The sequence below is a fragment of the Astyanax mexicanus genome, chromosome 3, assembly GCF_023375975.1.
Source record: "Astyanax mexicanus isolate ESR-SI-001 chromosome 3, AstMex3_surface, whole genome shotgun sequence".
NCBI classification, from domain to species: domain Eukaryota; kingdom Metazoa; phylum Chordata; class Actinopteri; order Characiformes; family Acestrorhamphidae; genus Astyanax; species Astyanax mexicanus.
Genome location: NC_064410.1, coordinates 48,993,927 through 49,013,946, shown reverse-complemented (window position 1 = coordinate 49,013,946; position 20,020 = coordinate 48,993,927). Strand labels below are relative to the sequence as shown.

The 20,020-nt window shown below is 41.8% G+C and overlaps 1 protein-coding gene and 1 long non-coding RNA gene across 3 annotated transcripts in view; one reads left to right on the top strand and one right to left on the bottom strand.

Moving 5' to 3' along the window:
* LOC103027766 (cytoplasmic dynein 1 intermediate chain 1) overlaps positions 1-20,020 on the bottom strand; it is a 97,864-nt gene that overhangs the window by 20,131 nt on the left and 57,713 nt on the right. The window contains exons 11-13 of one of the 2 annotated variants that reach the window (XM_007259820.4): positions 7,305-7,451; positions 4,769-4,882; positions 4,021-4,154 (exon numbers count right to left, since the gene is read on the bottom strand). In XM_007259820.4, the coding sequence (XP_007259882.3) occupies positions 4,021-4,154; positions 4,769-4,882; positions 7,305-7,451 (395 nt within the window). The remainder of the gene's footprint in view (positions 1-4,020; positions 4,155-4,768; positions 4,883-7,304; positions 7,452-20,020) is intronic. The other variant, XM_049475416.1, reaches the window with a different exon arrangement.
* On the top strand, positions 2,651-3,797 carry LOC125799244 (uncharacterized). The gene is made up of 2 exons (XR_007438078.1): positions 2,651-3,625; positions 3,746-3,797. It is a non-coding gene; the product is annotated as an uncharacterized LOC125799244 (long non-coding RNA).

Genomic DNA, 20,020 nt, shown 5'->3' with positions numbered 1-20,020 from the left:
ACAATCACCCACAATAAACCGCATTTAGGAATTTGTGGGAGTAAGTGATGGGAAATATGTGGAGAGAAAAAATCCAGACACTTTGCAAGTTTGTGTACAACACAGAAGAAAGTGTGGGAAGCAATTAATTTAGATCTTTTTAAGAAACTGTTTTATGACAGTGTGTGTGTGTGGCAAGTTTATCAAGGCCTGAGGAGGACTTACAAAATATACTAAGACAATTTAACTTCTTTATTTGTTTGTTTGATTTATCATTCATCCCTATCAAATAAATAATCAGCCTGAACTGCTTTCACAGACAGTCAGAAAGCTCAGTCTCTGAGGAGTCACTGACTAAGCAGTCTTGCATACAAAAGTGAGGAGGACACAATGGAAAGCTCACTCAGTTTATACTCTAACTCTATTTGTAACTTACTGTATAAACACTATTTCCAAATGCATTATAAATCCGACAAACACCTACCCTTCTGTCCAAAACAGGTCACTAGAGACCAATTGTTACACCTTAGCCTGTGTCTGTCCAGTGTCTTTCCTTTTTTGGTTCCTTCCTGCTCCTGTCCTCTGTTCTCGTGTTTTGTTTACCTGTCATGTTTCCCAGCCATGTGCTACTGTGTTTTGGTCATGTCTCCGCCTTAGCCCCGCCTTGTCATCTGTAACCCCTCCTGTCTCCTTTGTAACCCCGCCCCCCTCATTACCTCCACAGGTGTCCCTAGTGTGTGCCTGTGTATAAATACCCCATGTGCTCCTTTGTAGTTTGTCGCATCTTTTGTCTCAATTTGTCATGTTACTCTGTCCAGATTGTGTTTATCTGTTTTGTTTAGCCACAGACCTGCTGTGTTGTTTGTCCTCAGTGTCTCAGGTTTGCTTTATTTAGTTTGTTTCTTTGTTTGCGTAGCTTGCTTGTTTGGTTCAGTATTTTAGTTTATCCTCTGTTTCATAGTGTTTTGTTTTAGTTACCTTTTCTTTTTATATTCCCTAGTGTTCTTTTCTTTGTTAGTTTAAATATGGAAAATAAAAAAGACTTGCGTTTACATCCTGCCTCCTCCATGTTACATAAGATGCGACCAACTGAGGATGTAGCAAGTCTTTATTCGGCGATGCAGGAACAGCAGGAGTTTTTGGAGAGCCTTGTTTCCATGCTTCAAGATGGACAGCCGCTGGTATTACCCTCATTGATGTCTTCCCCCTGTGAATATGATGGGGAACACGGGACCTGTGAGGGCTTCATCATGCAGTGCTCCCTCTACCTCGACCATTTGTTGTGCCCTACCCTTCCAGAACTTATAAAGGTACTTTTTATCAAGACTTTACTGAGGGGTAGGGCTTCACAATGGGCGGACATTGTGTCGGACCAAAGGCCTGAAAAGGCAAAGACGGTGGAGGGACTCTTTGAGCTACTGAAGCTCAGATTTTCAAGAGCACCAGCAGCTCCCGCTGCCCCAGCTCCAGCTCCAGCACCTGCTGCCCCAGCTCCAGCTCCAGCTCCAGCACCTGCTGCCCCAGCTCCAGCACCTGCTGCCCCAGCTCCAGCTCCAGCACCTGCTGCCCCAGCTCCAGCTCCAGCACCTGCTGCCCCAGCTCCAGCTCCAGCACCTGCTGCCCCAGCTCCAGCTCCAGCACCTGCTGCCTCAGCTCCAGCAACTGCTGCCTCAGCTCCAGCTCCAGCACCTGCTGCTTCAGCTCCAACACCAGCAGCTCCTGCTGCTCCAGCTCCAGCAGCTCCCGCTACTCCAGCACCAGCAGCTCCCGCTGCTTCAGCTCCAGCGCCAGCAGCTCCCGCTCCTTCAGCTCCAGCAGCTCCCGCTGCTCCAGCGTCAGCTCCAGCGCCAGCAGCTCCCGCTGCTCCAGCCTCAGCTCCAGCGCCAGCAGCTCCCGCTGCTCCAGCCTCAGCTCCAGCTCCAGCAGCTCCCGCTGCTCCAGCCTCAGCTCCAGCTCCAGCTCCAGCAGCTCCCGCTGCTCCAGCCTCAGCTCCAGCACCAGCAGTGCCTGCCGCCCACGTGGTACCCACTGCTCCTGACCCTGTGCCCGCGGCTCCGGCCGCCTCTGACCCTGTGCCCGCGGCTCCGGCCGCCTCTGACCCTGTGCCCGCGGCTCCGGCCGCCTCTGACCCTGTGCCCGCGGCTCCGGCCGCCTCTGACCCTGTGCCCGCGGCTCCGGCCGCCTCTGACCCTGTGCCCGCGGCTCCGGCCGCCTCTGACCCTGTGCCCGCGGCTCCGGCCGCCTCTGACCCTGTGCCCGCGGCTCCGGCCGCCCCTGACCCTGTGCCCGCGGCTCCGGCCGCCCCTGACTCTGTGCCCGCGGCTCCGGCCGCCCCTGACTCTGTGCCCGCGGCTCCGGCCGCCCCTGACTCTGTGCCCGCGGCTCTGGCCGCTCCTGACCCTGTACTTACTGCCGCCCCTATTCATGTACCTGCGGCACCTGTCCCTGATCCTGTTCCCACTCCCAGAACTTTGTACACCCCCAGGCCTGCTCCCAGGCCAACTCCCAGCTCACAATCACCTAGACCCGCCCCAAGTTCTCCTGCACCAGCTCCTAGAGCTATACCCCAGCTGGCCCCTCAGACTTTTGTAAATTTTGGGCCATTATTGTTTGTACATGTTCCTGTATCTCTCCCAGTTGTGGTTCCTGTGTCCGTCTGTGTCCTTGTGCCCTTGTCTAGTTGTGTTTCTGTTCCTGTCCCAGTCACTGTATTGGTTTCTGTCCCCATCCGAGTTATGGTCCCTGTTCCTTTATCTAATTTTGCCCCGTCAACTGCCCAGTCTTTTGCTCGGTCCCCTGTTCAGTCCCCATATGCATCCCTGGTCCAGTCTGTTTCAACCCCTGGTTCTGTGTTCGGCCCTGTTCCACCTTTGTTTCAGCCTCCTGTCCAGTCTTCGTCTATGTTAAGTGTCCAGCCCCTAGTTCAGTCTTTCGTCCAGTCTAAGTCCCCTGTCCTGTCTCAGCCCTCTGTCCAGTCTAAGTCCCCTGTCCTGTCTCAGCCCTCTGTCCAGTCTAAGTCCCCTGTCCTGTCTCAGCCCTCTGTCCAGTCTAAGTCCCCTGTCCTGTCTCAGCCCTCTGTCCAGTCTTTCGTCCAGTCTAAGTCCCTTGTCCAGTCTCTTTCTCCGTCCACTGTCCAGTCTCCCCTGATGTCCAATGTCTAGTCCTTAGTCCAGTCCCCTGTCTTGTCCTGTGTTCTTCCCCTGTTCTTGTCTAGACTTGTCTTTCGTTCTGTTCCCTCTCTCATCTCGGCGCCTCTGGTAGTGGCGCCGTTGAGGGGGGGTAATGTTACACCTTAGCCTGTGTCTGTCCAGTGTCTTTCCTTTTTTGGTTCCTTCCTGCTCCTGTCCTCTGTTCTCGTGTTTTGTTTACCTGTCATGTTTCCCAGCCATGTGCTACTGTGTTTTGGTCATGTCTCCGCCTTAGCCCCGCCTTGTCATCTGTAACCCCTCCTGTCTCCTTTGTAACCCCGCCCCCCTCATTACCTCCACAGGTGTCCCTAGTGTGTGCCTGTGTATAAATACCCCATGTGCTCCTTTGTAGTTTGTCGCATCTTTTGTCTCAATTTGTCATGTTACTCTGTCCAGATTGTGTTTATCTGTTTTGTTTAGCCACAGACCTGCTGTGTTGTTTGTCCTCAGTGTCTCAGGTTTGCTTTATTTAGTTTGTTTCTTTGTTTGCGTAGCTTGCTTGTTTGGTTCAGTATTTTAGTTTATCCTCTGTTTCATAGTGTTTTGTTTTAGTTACCTTTTCTTTTTATATTCCCTAGTGTTCTTTTCTTTGTTAGTTTAAATATGGAAAATAAAAAAGACTTGCGTTTACATCCTGCCTCCTCCATGTTACACCAATCAAAGCATGGTATGACTTACACAGGGTACGAGACTCTGATGCAATCAGTCAGCTGACTACTGACCACAACAATGGTCTGAAAAATGTTTGCTTTACAATCTACAATGGTCTGTAAAGGCTATGGAAAGCTAGACTCACGTGCTACAAATATGCATGAGTTTCTAATAAAGTGGCTACTGAGTATGCGTTGCTAACCTGCCATGTCGAGATGCAGTGTATACAGTTCCCTCCTCACTGCCTACCACATAGTTATTCACGTCTCCTGCTGGGAAGGCCATCCCAGTCACAGCTACTGGTTTAGACTTGTTATATACCAGCTCCATGCTCTCCTGAAACACACAACAGACTTTAGTTCATTATCCATTATACACTGATTTCCAAAAGCAACCATGATAATGATAATCCTATTTTACCTGAATGACAGGCTGTTAGTGTATATCATCATTTTAGAATCATATTAGTATTGGTAGATAACGGTTAATTACATTTTTAATTAATAATGTTTCGTCCTGTCCAATGAAAAACAAGCATCTACATTTTGTCAGTTTTTAGTTTACTACATAATTTCAACATACAAAGCTCAAAAATTCTTTATAAATAGGCCAATGAAAATTCTCTAAAATGTCTTTAAATTAACTATTTTTACATTGACTTCCACTGAAAGGCAATTTCTGTTTTGTATATATAGATTTTTCAATGGACAGTGAAAGTATACTGTATTAGGAAGGCTAGAACATTTAGGTAAGGCCATTTACAACATATTGCTGAAATAATGTTGTGCAATCATAAATAAATCCTTTTGCAGTGTTAAAACTCCACCAAATATATTATTTTTAATAATATTAGATAAAACATTCACCACAGCTCTCACTGATTCTTTCATATCCTACAAAGGGCTTAAGTCTATAAACAGGCTATAAACTGGCCCTGAATCACTCCTGACCTGTGGTTGAGAGAGCATGTCCAGGCTCCAGGAGCACATCCTGCCATCTGTGGACACTGTGATCAGGTTATTGGCATTCTGGGTCCCCACCACATTTACACAGTACACTGGATGCTGAGAGAGAAGAGAGCATGAGAGAGATACATATCTCACATATCTGAATTAACACTGTAAAGTTAAATAGTGAAAAGCAGACCATAGGGTCGTGACAGTCCAAGATTGCTAACCTGCATGTGTGATTTGCCCACATAACTGAACATACACTATGCTGATTACCCAATATACCATATATTTATTATTACACCTGTTGTTGACATAAATGTGACTTTCCTGGAAAACATTTTTGAGCACTTTAATACAGAATTTAATACTGATTATTTGGAGTTATTGTCATATTTGATAACACATTGATATTGTTTGTTCCATTCACCCTCTCATAAGAATCAATCTGGTCAGGGTTTCAGTTTGGGAATCGTGTACCTGGAATAATTGAACATTAAGTAGAAAATAGTTATCCCATTGTAGAGTTATTGTTTGATTACCAAATATTATCCAGTATTTATTTTATATATTTTTTGTTAACAATACAGTACTTAAGTGACTCTGATTCTCTCCAACCTGAGACAATTTTTATAGCATTTCTAATTTGGAACAAAGTTACAAGAGGAAGGGGTTAAATCCCCTCCCTAAGAATTCGGACAACCCTTCAAGAACCTGTAGGCAACCCTGCAGATGTGATAACAGAGGAGCTCTAAAGTTCAGTAATCTAGCTGCTGCTGGACTTCAGAAAGGGTGGAGGTGGTGCAACAATTAATTACTCTTGTCCAATCCTTAATTCCTCTGTGTTGGGAAGCTTTTTAGTTTTTAGCTATGATTAGCTTTTATTTAATGTTTCCTCTCCACCTTAAATAAAGTAGCCTCTACTGTCTGTTGCATCATTTAAGGTGGAACAGGAAAATCTCAGTTTGAATGCACAAAACATAAGGGTAGGGCTAAGTGGTAGGGCCAAGGAGTGATATGGGATTGGGCTTTTCTGTCCACCTGTCACCAAAACAATTACAGAACACTGGTGATTAATATGTATTAGCTTTTTCAATTCTGATTGGCTGTTACTGAGGTAATATGTAATAATTCGACAGCAAACAAAAAAGAGAAATATCACTGGACTCTATTGATATTATTTAAATAACCTGGCAGAGCAGACTGCTCCATTTATACAGGTACTAAGTGAACATCCTAAAACACTTCTGAAGTTCCACGCTCAGGTCTTCTGCCTCTACAAACTGCATACCGACCCTGCGCTCCATCGCAGCAGTCGCTTGCTTAAACTTAGCATTGGCGTCTGCTGCTGTGCAAATACAGTCGATTGTGTGAAGCCATTATGTAATTATCGCCGTCAAATTGATTTTTGTTTTTGGCTCACAATGGGCTCTTTGAGAGGGGCCGGCAGCTCGGTGAGCTGGGGGTCGGGACACGGGCTTTCATTATTGAGGGCACGGGAGTTTAAACCTTCAGCATGTATGGCATTCAGGGGCCGTGTGTGTGGTGATGTAGCACAATGGGGTCTATGCACCTCCTCTGCCTGCACCTCTGGCCTGTGCTCTCTTTATTGCATGACATGGAGTTAGATGGGGCTCATTGACTCTGACTGTGCTGAGAGCCACAGGTTGAAGTCTTCCTTTCATGCTAATCAAAGATCATGGTGTTGCAATCCTTACATTTTAAATCAACATGGTGGGAAATATCAGTTTTACACAATTTCCCCCTCTCCTCTAAATGTCGATCATAGTCGATCAGCCAGACATGTTTGCTCTTTAGTTTTGGATTTGAGGTACAAGGTCATGGTCAGTATCAAGTAAATTTTACCATATATTCACCAAATGTTTGCAGACACCCCTACTTATGAATGCATTGAGGTGCTTTATGTTGCAGACACAAATGAGCAAATGAAAACATCTAAACACAAATCTGCACCACACCTAAGGTCTTCAGAACTGAGATATGGGGCAGTGATGGTGCTCCATTCAATACTTTTGGGAAGACTTGATGAGTTGGAGATGATCTTATTGAAGCTCTTGTCGCTGACTGCTATCATATCCTCACAGCAATGCTCAAACTTTTTTCCTAGTCCTTACAGGATCACCAAAACTAGCCAACTTAAACAGGAAAAAAGTGGGCTAATCTGATGAGGTTAAGGTTAGCTTTAAATGTAGATTAAAGATACATTTTACATTTTTGTAATTTTTGCTTGTTTACAGCACTGTTGGATTTAATGAGTCAACCCTCCTTTGTGAGTACGAAGGAGTCATTTGTAGGCATCCCTTTGTCGCTAAAGGTTGTTTCCTCCAAATTCAGCATTGAATTGACGTATGAAACTATATCAAATAACCAATGTGGAGGTTTTCACTAGAAGGTCAGGCTGTGAAATATAAACACCCTTTGCTTTAACAGAGCTTTAAACACATCTTGGCTGCTGCTATAGGAGTTTTGTTGTAGAAGTGTTGTCTAGTTGTTGTGAGGGGTGTACAGGGCTTACAGTGTGTGCAGCTGCAGAGAGCGGTGTCCTCTGGACCGGGGTCCTCCGGTGGCTGCGGTTGTCCCAGAGCACGATCTGCCCCGAGTAGGTGCCACCCACCAACAGGTTAGGATGAAACCGGGCGAAACCCACAGACACCACGGGAGACTTGGGAGGAGAACGCAGGACAAGATAATTAGTTTGAGAGAGATGCTGAAAAAAAGCGAGCGAAAGAGGCACGATGCTGATGAGTTCACTGTAAAGATCTTGTGCTGGGGTGGCTTTTGGGGCAAAGAACGCAACAATGCCCGGGATTGTAGGCCCAGCAGTTTTATATTACAGCGCCATAAGCAGCGGGCAGTGGAGCGAGAAGCGTGGCCTTTGTTGTGACAGGCTTGGCCTTGAACTTCCCCTCTGTCTTCGCTTTTATTGAGTTTTCCGTTCTCCATGAATGCCGGTCAAATGAAATGTGAGCTTATGCTTTCATATTTTCACACAAAGTTCCCTCAACAAGGAGCCACCAGGCTAACAGACGAGTTTTGATAGATCCCTGCTCAGCGTTTTCTTCTCAATTAGCTCTGCAGGCCAATTATCACGCGGACCCGCGACTCCTCTGTTTTGCCGTGCCTTCCCTTCCCACTTTACCGAGATGGGCCTGTGTTGGGACAGAAGTGCGAGAGGCTTGTTTTCTTTAGCGCTCTCCAGTCGTCTGCTGAGACCCAACGCGAGGGAGACTGTCTCCGCGTTTTACCGCACCAGCTGCAGGCCGCCAAGTCATGCACCCAGAGTTCATTTTAAAGTGACTGGAAAACCAGAGCAAAAGAAAACATGCTTCTCTTTTCTTTCGTTTTTTTCCCCCCTTTAAAAAAATACAGCTTCCAACGAGGGCCCGGGAGCAGCCTCACATGTGAGGCGTTTTTTTTAAAAGGATTTAAAATAAACCAAGCTGGGAGAGTAAAAATAAATCTGGTTTAAAGAAATCTGGTTTAAAGTTTAAGCGCATTAAGACAAAAAGTGTTTGATGGTCAGATTATTTGGAAACTGAGGAAACAGATTTGACTGACTGTGACTAAAAAATATCAACTGGAACAGACGCTCTGCAACACTCTGTGAAATATACAGTAGTGTAAAATAAAACACCCCATGAACATCAAACTCTGAACCACTTGTCTCGTTCTGGTGGTATATGCTGTGGCGAGAGCAGGCCGTAGGTCCTGTAATGATATTTTAGGATAGGGGCCTAGACTGAAGTTGCTAGGACAGCCTGACCTGGACATGTTGGCAGTTAAGTTACTTGATCTAATAAAGCATTTATACGCGTTCCCAGACTCCCCTGCAACTACAGCCTTCTTTCTGAATCTTCAACAACCAATCTAACCAAAATACTTGGATGAGGTTTAATATTTTAAGACAGGCTCCTCCAAAATCTGCACTATCCCTGTTCTAATTTTCTACAACTGGCAAATTCTGATTGTGGGAATTTTAAGTAGTGAAATTTAAAAAGAGTGATTTTTAGGTTTTTTGTTTCCAAAAGATGATGACACAGCAACCTGTAAGACCCTCTGACACAATTGTATAACAGAATATAAAAGACCTTTTCATGCATTTTACTCTAATATTAGTTTCTTATACATTGTGTATCCACAAACTGTCACAGGGGTACTGGAAGTGTCTGTCCCTACTCTTGACATTCAGAAAGTCTGAAACCAAAGCTTATCTAAAGCATAATCTGCACTGCACTCTCAGAACTGTCTGGTGTGTTCTAGGGCTGCAACTAATGCTTATTTTGGTAGTGGACTAATCTGATGATCATTTTTTCGATTAGTCGATTAGTTAACGATTATTTCTGCCATGTCCTCCATCTCTAAAAACAACAAAAAAAAACAGCTAAACATGAGATTTAAAAGGCATTTAAATCTCCACATGTTGTTTAAACGTGGAAAGTACTGATATTTAGTGAATAAATATGTAATCTGTTGTGTTTGGGCACTTTTGGAGACACAGACCAAGTTTCTTCTGTCCCCAGCACTTTGTGTAATAAAGTACTGTTAAAAAAACGATTAGTCGAAAATGAAATCTGTAGTCGACAAATTTAAATAATCAACATTGTCGATTACATCGACTAATCGTTGCAGCCCTAGTGTGTTTGGAATCCCAGATGAGAGATTTTAGCCTATTCATTTGAAGTAGTAGTGGATTTTTTGTGCTGAAATTCTGTAATTCTGTAATCTTATAAAACATTAGGATGGAAACCTGGCTTGTATGACAGAAATAAAAAAATAATGTGTTTTGAATTGGCTTTCAAACACTAGCAAATGACAGGAGGCCCTCTAAAGCCAACAGTTAATAAATTGATCAGTATCTCTCGAGAACTGGAAAGGCTTACTATGAATCTGCTTCCTCCATCACTGCGGCCGGTCTGATTACTGGGCATGTTGAAAAGAGTGCTTCTGCACTGTGATTAGTGATCAGCGAGGCCCTAATGCTAACTGAGTGATGGGAGGGCACCACAGCGCTACACACTCCTCTATTTCAATCAGAGCCTCAGGCCTGACCTCTTACCCCTCTCCTAACCGTCTGCCTTTTACTTTCAATCCTCTTTTTCTCTTCTCCTCCCCTCCTCTCTCTCTCTTTCTCTCTGTCTCTATCCTAAGGTTCATAAGCTGTCCGTTCTATCTGCTGTAGTCATGCATCAGGGACACGTTCCCCCAGACTGGAGCTTCATTACTGGACTAATGAACACAAGCCCAGGTCACCACAACAAGAGGGTAATAACTCCACTATGAAGCCATTAATCAGAGACTTAATGAAGTATCGTAACCTGAAACCTGCTCTCAGGAGCAGCAGCCCAGGCGAGAGTCAAGCAAAGCCAACCTGGCTCAGTCCCCCACCACAAGCTTCTACTTTATCCACAGGATTTCTGATCTCAGGAATCACGGCTAATAAATCAGTACGTATATACAGACTGTACAGACTGTACTCTCAGGGCCGCCGCTCTGCATACGCAGACAACGCAGCCAGCGTTAGGCCTCAACCATTTTGCAGTTGCAGGGAGCCAAATTGACTGAGAATGAAATGTGTTGAAATTATGACATTATTAAATTTAAAACCCAATGTGAATTATTTATGATACGCTCATCTTTTTTGTCTTTAAACATTGCATGGGGCACCTACTCTACTACTTAAAAGCGGCACTTTATTATTTTTGTGCATAATATAATGCCCCCACCCCTATTGCCTGAATTGGCACGGCTCGGTTTGCTCTGTTGGTTGTTGCCAGATGTGACATTTTCCAGTCAAATAAATAATGAATAAAAAAATGCATGGAGGCGCTAAATCTTGCGCATGTTTAACCATTTTTAAAGTGTATGTGGCCATTCTATACAAAAACTTGTCCAGTGCAATATTTGTGTAAGTTAAAAACTTAAAATAAAATAAACAAATAGGATGAAAAATCGTAACTTATCTGGCAACCTTAGTCCTAACTAAAGTAGCAACGCTACTTGAGTTTGGCAGGAGACAAGTTCACCGCGCGAAGTTGCTACTAAATGGTAATTCAACTATGAAGCGACGGTTTGAGTCTGGAGCTGAGAAGAAGAAAAAGAAGCAGAAAGATGAGGCCCATGCATCCCTTTCTGGTGAGTAACTTCGATGATAAAGGTTTAAATAGTTTTGATTACTTCATGTTCAGTGGTGTTGCCTGAGCTAGTTACGTTGGCTTTGCTGATTTGGTAGCTTTAAACGCTTAACTAGAAACTAATCTGGGTATTGCAAGGCACGTGGCACGTTTGCAAATAGTAGTAGTGTAGTTTGAAGATTTTTAGTGACTTTAATAAAAAAATAATAAACAGAGTAGCCTACCTATTGACTAATGCCGTCAGTGCACTATCCAAATGGTCTGTATGACAGCAGGATCAGACAGCTCTATAGATTTTGACAGGCTGATATAAATACACCACGAATATAAACGATAATTTCATAACCTTTAAGGCTGGCTTGTGTAAATGACGTGTCCACTGCTTAAAATAGACATGCATCGTTTCATTTATTATTTATACATTATAAATAGTACTCTTGTGCTGTTCTTCACTGTTATTGGCCTTACTTATAACGTTGTAAATATTCACAGTTACATGTGTAATTTTAATAAATAGTAAAATTTTGCGTAAACCTTTTGTGTTTGTGTGTGTGTGTTTTTTTTTTTTTTTTTTTTTTTTTTTGGGGGGGGGGGCTCCCTGACCAGTTATGCTTAGGGCCTCCAAAACCTTAGCAGCGGCCCTGTGTACTCTAGCCTACATACTGCTTATGTAATATCAAAGATCTTACTTTTCATTTCAATGGAACATTTTAATTATGAATAGTGAATTGTTTTCATTTATACTACCTTAAGATATATTAATATCTAAAATTATTTGGACGGGATACTATTTCTGTAATTTCTATCTATACATTTGTTTAATGTTGATTCTGTACACCATCTCAATGGATTTAATATTAAAGCACAATAAACAAACAAGATTTAATTTAAATGTAGACTGCCTTGCATTAATCATTTAGAAATTACGAAGCCCAAAAGGCCTTACATTAGTACAAACTAATACGATTATTAAGATAAGGAGTTTTAAAATACTTGGATGCAGCTTCTTTGCAGTCAATGACTGCCTTATATCTGGAATCTATGTACAGTAAGACTCTAACGATTAGTCGGCCTAATCGAAAGCATTGAGTATAAAGAGTAAAAAATAAAAAACATAACTTTATTTTCAGACAAACAATCGTTTCAGGTAGATATCTCCTTGGGAAAAAATAAGAAAAAAGTATAAAATACACACAAGTATCCTAGAATCTCTTCTAAATAACTTCCAGCCTGTGTGAATGTTTCCTATAAAATGCTTTTTAATTTTTAGTTTAATATAAGTACGTCAGACTATCAAAATGCACTGCACAGTTTGTCTTGCGGTCTAAATGTTTAGCTGTCCAGTAGGAAGTAGAAATGGAGGGCATGGCAAAAAATTTTCGCGACTAATCAACTAATCGAACAAATAATCGGCAGATTAGTCGACTACTAAAATAGTCATTAGTTGCAGCCCTAATGGACATTATAATCAAATTCCTATGAGATGCTTCACTAGGCCTGTACTTCAGTTGCTGAATGTTTGTTGGTCTTTCAGATTAATATTAATATTTATATTCATATTTGGTAAGTGAAAGGCATGTTTAGGTAGGTTGAGGTCAGATAACTTATTAGGTTACTGTAAGGTTATACGGTTATTTGCTTTAAGAAGCTCTTGAGTTGCGTTTGTTTCCGATCATTATCTCTTTACAGTAAAATGCTATTTTATTAGTTTGCAGCATTTTGCAGCAAACTAATTTTTTCTCCCGGCCTGCGTAGTAAAACCACTCCAAATGATCCAGAATGCAGCAGCACGTCTGGTCTTCAACCAACCAAAACGGGCACATGTCACCCCGCTGCTCATTGAGCTCCACTGGCTACCAGTTGATGCTCGCATCAAATTCAAAACTCTTACAATCGCCTACAAGGTGATGACAGAACAGCTCCTTCCTACCTGCACTGATCACTCCTGAAGGCTTACGCTGCCTCCCGGCCGCTGCGCTCCTCCAATGAACGTCACCTCGCTTTACCAAACACTCACACAAAGCAATCCAGACTGTTCTCATACAGAGTTCCCCAATGGTGGAACAAACTGCCTTCCACTACCAGATCAGGAGAATCTCTCGCTATCTTTAAGAGACTCCTGAAGACAGAGCCCTTCAAAGAGCACTTACTCTCTTAACACCTCTAACACACTAACTACTCTAATCTCATTTCCTTCTTCCTCTCCTTCACTTCTCTATCCCTTTATTTCCCTTTGACCTCCTTTAAGCCCTATCTAAAATGGGTTATCTTAATTCCTATTACTTTTGTACTTCATTATTGTAAGTCGCTTTGGACAAAAGCGTCTGCCAAATGTAATGTAATGTAATGTAATGTAATTAAGCTGAACACTTCATAATTTACTGTTGATACATTTATCAACAGTCGTATAGCATCAATAATAAACACCATTACCATAACACTGCCACCACCAGGTTTAACATGTGATGTGTTCTGCTTGCTTAGGACCTTCATGAACCCTTTACCCGTCTGCATACTCAAGCTTACTGTGCATGATTTTTAGAGTGGTTTTATCAGTCTGATTTGACCTTTTTGTTCTTGAGTGTTACCAGTGCTTTGCATCTTCTGTATTTAAATTAATCAGAGTGTCTCTTGATTGTACAGTCTGACAATGATATGCCAACCTCCTCAAGAATGATCTTGACCTGACTAGATGTTGTGAAGGGATTTTTCTTTCACCAACTAAAAAAATCTGCAATTATCTACCTTTGTTGTGTCTGCGGTCTTTTTTTGGTTTTTCAGTGTTTTTGAGCTCTTGACTTCAATCTTTCTTTAAATTTAAGCTTAAAGTTTTAATTTAATATTTAATAATGGACCAAATTTTGTCCATCCCGAGATTTCTGCTCTCTCTCTCTGTCTGATAGGTCTGATTTTTTTTTTTTGCCTAGTAATGGCTTCCTTCATTGCATCATCACCTCTTAGACCACATTGAACAGATACAAAAGCAAGATGCAAAAGCAGCACTTGGAATCAACTCCAGAGCTGATTCTTCTTCTACGATTTTAGAATTATTAGCTTAATTATTATATATTGCTATTATATATTTCTATATTTCCCTACTTTCATAACTTACACCAAAGGATCACTGTGGTCAATTCATTAATGAAATTACTTAGAACTAATAACTAAAAGAAATAATAAAAGTATAGGGATAAATGTGTTCATTATACATTAACAAGTACTTTAAAAAGTTACACTCCATTCTTTTAGCTATTATACATCACCAGAAGAGTCTTTAAAAAAAGGCAACCCAAGAAAATGGGCCATAGTGGGCTGGATATTGGCCATGGATTGATGGATACTGATTAATGAAGAAGCTCCTTTTTCCAAAAGTCTCATTTTACATTACATACTAAACATCTACCCTCGCATCCCGGGTGGCCATATGTGACATTAGCTGGAAGTTGCAATCCCTGTTTTGCATTTTATGATAAATATCCTGTCAGGAAACGATCTGAAAGTCATAAACACATGATGTATCTTTTACTCATTACTGCCACCACATAAATCCAGCAAGACCCTTCACTCTAGAGATAAATGTGACAAGTCATATGAACGTCCTTTAAAGTCATAATCTAAACATGGCAGAGATGCTGGAGGATGAAAAGACTGTATATTCACACCATATGGAGAGCCCCTCAACTCCGCCCTATCTGGCCCCTCATCTTAACTAGCTGAACCATGTGACTAACTGCACAGACTTACTCTAAAGCCCAATAAACATTAGGCTCGGCGCACTGCGGCGCACATGCAGCTACTGCGCTACCGGAATTAGCTCAATTTGTCCCAGTGGACTGCTTTGCTGATTCTGCCAAATAGGAAATTAGGTCTATGATCGTAGTCTATTGCCTACACATATGTCAGCAGAGAACATGTGGCTGACTGTTGAAGGGGATTCTGCCTTTTTTGGAAGCCGCTCTATAAAAATGATGTGTGTTCTGACTCAAAAATGAGAAACTGGCAGCCTTACAATTTTTAAATCTTTTAAACCTTGTACTGAATGAGCATCACACTGAACATCGTCTATTTCTATTTGAGATGTTCTTTACACTTAGATGCTTGTGTGGAACAAGGTCCAGAACATTATTATATGGTCAACTGATTTTTATATTACTCATTCTGTTCTATTAACCCTTGTGTGGTGTTCGGGTCTGTGGGACCTGTTGTCATTTTTCATCAAATGATACTAAAAAATATTTTTTCTTACTCAAACCAATTGGCATTGGCTCATTTTTTGTGAAAAACATATATCAAAACACATTTTTGATAAACACACACTGTACACCCCCCCAACCATTTATATTACACACAGTATGTTTGGCCAAGGGCTAATAAACATTGCTTCATTTGTAAATTTGAAACTAAACAAATTTTCTACTCATATCTTGAGTTTAATTCATTTTCTTTTACATTTTATAAAAAAACTAATAAAAAAAGAGTATCACTTTTTGAAAGAAATGTAACATAAGAAAGGTTAAGGGCAAATATTAACTATGTAAGCTGTTTATATTGCTTGCAATTTAGGTGAAGCAAGCATATGTAAAGCATTTTAATGTAAAATTGCTTAATTTTGCTTAATTAAATACAAATAACAAAGTAAACGAGAAACAAAAATATGAACACCACACAAGGGTTAAAGATACAGCAACACATTTCTTACAGTGTAGTATTTACCATGATGCAGCCTTTATAATAGCTTCAAACACATACAACATTTGTTTCCATATGCACATTTTCTTGAGGTTCACACAGGACATTTTGTATGGGTGTGGGTCCTTCTACTTCTGACAGACACACTAGTCTATTGACACTAGTGTGTTGTCTGTTGGCAGTTCTAGCCAGAAGCTGCTGGTCACAATCATTACCACCTCTTGTGCTGTCCACTGTGGGTGGTAATGCCTTTTATAACATATTCCATGTGACACTATGAATTCAGATAACTCTGATAGTTCACATCACCTTGCCATGAGCACACTGGCCAGTGTTCAACATCACTCACAAGATAACCCCTCATAATGTCCTCTGAGATAAAACTAATTCATGTCATAAATGTTACATACACTCAGCCTTCTAGCTAAAGCACTTTTAAGTCAGTCTTTGCCATGATTGTGCAACAACGCAAGCAGGCTCCTTAGCTACCTATCCACACACAACATCAACAGCATAGAAGCACTATCTGGTAGACATGGCTATAATTTCAAAACATAATTACGATTTAGTTTTAAGCCCACCATAAAAAGAAAAAGTCACAGAGTGGCAAATGGGTATGTAAAGTTGAATCATTCTTTGGAGATATCAGAGGACAGCGTAAAATACTAAATATGTGCATTCTATAGCACTTTTAATATTTATTTCATTTACACAGCAGTCCAGACTCAAACACTCCTTATAACTTCAGTATAAATGAGTAGGCCGAAATTGTTGAAGGCTAAATAGGTAGACTAATGTATGTGTGGCTTTTAAAACATCATCAAAAATAAGAAACTGACTGTTTTACACTGCAGTTTCTGCACAGTGAACACTAGCAAGTGAATATTTTGAAACACTGTTAACATATTGCATCATTTTGTTTCAAAGTGTTCTCTAAAAAGTCTGGATCCAGACTACTCAAGCCGACACTTTCCCACACCACCTGACACAGCAGTACATCAGGTGTGCTCTGATGATATCTGAATTGTGCCACTTTTTACCAACTCGGTCATTGAAATTCAGACATTTGCCTCAAATTGACCATTTCTCATTGCACACTCAGCTAGGGGCCCACTCCAGTGAAGACACGGATCCAGCGACGATATTCAAACTGACAGCGTCAGTAAAAACCCAATCTCACGCCACATTTCCGACTTCCTGCCAGATTCCAGTGGCACGAGAAGAAGAGGAAGAAAAAGAAGAAGAAAAAAAGCTTTGGAGATCGTCCGCACCTTCCACCGGCAGCCGACTGCGTTTTAATCTGGAAGCCACATTTTAATGCCCTTCACCGGGCCTAAGTGCTTTTGGCAGACGAGGTTATATTAATGGGAAGTGTTCTGTATAGAATAATACACACGGCTAACCCGTGATGAGAGATGGCGTGGAGAGAGGGATCACGGAGGGAAACACTCCTGTCTTTGTGCTGCCTCTTGGTTTTAGGGAGGGAGGCTGGGAGGGGATGAGTGTGTAACAGACAGTACATTCAACAGCGCCAATCTGCCGCCTCCTCCTGCAACACCACAATCATATGGTTCCCAGCAAAGCTTATCAGCTCCAGATGCACTCCTCCGTCTTCCACCGGCATCCTTCACTCTCTCCCTCTTTCTCTCTCCTAATGGCACCCCACGGATTTTGTCACTCTGTGGTCGCTGGCGCGGGCCGTGTAATACCATATCTCCCTCTCAGAGGAGAAAGAAAAAGAAGCCAGTCATTCTTTTCCTCATACTGTCTCTCCCTCTTATGCCTCTTCTCGTTTTCTCTCTCGGCTCATTCTCTCAGACTCCTTTTTCAGGACAATGAGGGAAACTCTTCTGGCGAGGCCTCCTGATCAATTAAAGGAGCACAAAGCGCTCTGTGTCCCCATCAAATATCAGCCAGGTATTCCATCTCATTCCAAATTATGAGAACTGATTTTTATCCTAACGTGACACATATCCAAGAACATAGCCAAGAACACTGTAAGACTAAACATGCTTCCAGTTTCCTCCTTTCTGCTGAACATCTGTAACTTTCCCTATCCTTAAAAAAGGATGTTGTAACAAAGCTGAAAATTCTGGGTTTTTTATGGATTACCATTGTGTAAAAAATTACATTTGTAAAACCCCAATAGCTACAACACACCATCCTAAATCATTTATATACTCACATCGTTACATACAGACCCACCTATGGGCCACAACCCATTTGCCAAATAAGTGAACCAGAAGTGGTGCTTCTGGGTAACAAATCAGGGGTAACTAATTTCCACCAATTTCATCATTAAAGCAACAGTACATACATTTTTTCTGCTAAGATGTAAGCAATGTTATTGCTGAGTTGGGAGGGGACAAGCTTTTGTAATGAAATTATAAATGTGCTGGCAAAATCATCCCTGCAACATCTTATATATATTCATTCTAAAAACACAGTGGTCTGGTAGGTTTCTTGGATGTAATTGCTCTCACATTTGTGACTGTATTTCAGAAATTAACCCCTTAACAGGCCAGTTTTTTTTTGTCATTTGTCTGCCAGCCATTACACCTCTAAATATTGAGGATTTCTATTCAAGCTACTTTCTACTTGCATAAAAAGCTTTTATGTTTGAAAAGGACATTACTGAATAGCATAATTGTCATTGTAAAAGAAAATTATTATTATAAAATTGTCTCTTTCCTGAACTTCATTTTAAAAAAGGGTTTTTATTACCTACACCTGTAGCCTGTATACAGGACAAGGCATGTTAAGGGGTTAACTAACCAATCAAAATACCCTTAAAAACAAAAAAAGTCGTACAGTATTTTGTTTACATTGACCTACATTAAAAGTTTTTGTTCATATGCTTTGTGAATTTACACATACTCAGTAGAGTTGTTTCTCCATACAACTCACACACTGACACTTAAAAAATACTAGGAAGTAAATAATAAAAACTATATTACTTTAGCTAACTCTCGCTAACAACTAATTACATCTCATTGGACATTGTATTGTACTATTTTTTATATTCATATTGGAGTGTTCACGCTTTCTGCATCACTATATGCAATACTCATGTCCCTTAGTCAACTTTTCAAATTTATTCTCAATCATTCGATTGTGTCTCTACCATTAGGGTTCTCTATATGAAGAGAATAAATAAAAAATTAAAACAAGAACAAAGGAAAATCTAACCCCTTTAATCTTAATACCTTTCTTTTTTAACATCAGTGGGAGTTCCAGACATCTATTCCTTATTCTAATATCCATATACATTAATATACATTACTTTCACTGTAGTTCCACTGTCGTTATCCGTTCAATTCTCTGGGCCAGGGTCCAGACCAGATGAAACCTAATTCTAGGCTCTATGGGTTTTTTAATGGGGAAGCACCGCTGGCACTGCTTAATCTAGACTGGGCTTAATCCATGACCACAAAAACAATCCATATGGCCAGTTTCCCAGAAACATATTAAGCCTGGTTGTGGACTATATATTTTTTTCTGGACTTTGAATGGAAAGTCTCTGTTAGAAATGCTGCACAGTCCAGGATTAGGCTAAATCCCTGTCAGAAACCAGCCCATAGTGTTTACTGAGTAATAAGCCTGTGTTTAATAATGAATAACTAAATAATGAACCTGCAGCACAGATAGTAAAACAGTAGCAGGATAGAGCAACAGAAAGGCCTATATGTGGTTATACAGGGTCGTAATAAGCACAAGGCAGAATGGAGGTCTGTGCCCTTCCTCTCTTTGAGCCGTGAGTGGTTTTGAAGCTTTTCCACAGCGGCCTTTGTGATCTGATGCAACTCCATACGGACGCCGCTACTCAGAGCGGGCAGCTCTCCAAGCGCCTACCAATACATCTCCCCTCTCAGCATCCAGCGGGGTTTTACCCAGAGTCATCCCGGGGAAAACACAGCAACGATATCAATAAAAACACAGCGGCGGGAGAGACTGCAGCTCACAGTATCTGCAGGGTTATGGGCATTTTTTCTATGGGTGGGTGTGCTCTTGATGTGGCTGGAGGCAGCCCACTTGAGAGGGCTATGTGATGTTACCGAGGGTCCCAGTACAGCAGTGGAGAGCCATCACGCCACAGCCCAGCACATCACAGCACAACGCATGGCAATGCACACGCCTGCCAACTCTGAATCCAACAAAACCCATTCAAAAGAACTCCATCACCATCCCAAAACCAGTGCAGGGTGTGCCAAAGTCAACTGAGCTCTGCCGCTGGAGTACAGCATACCACCACTGGAAAAAATGCTGAAGGAAAAGTGAAAGAGAAGTGGACAGACAGTAAAAAGCAAAAGCAACTGCAGCAGACAGAAAGAGAGAGAGAAAGAGAGAGTGAGAAAGAGACAGTGGTAAAAGAGGGACGAGAAGCATCCAGCACATGAAAGCAGCAGTGGCT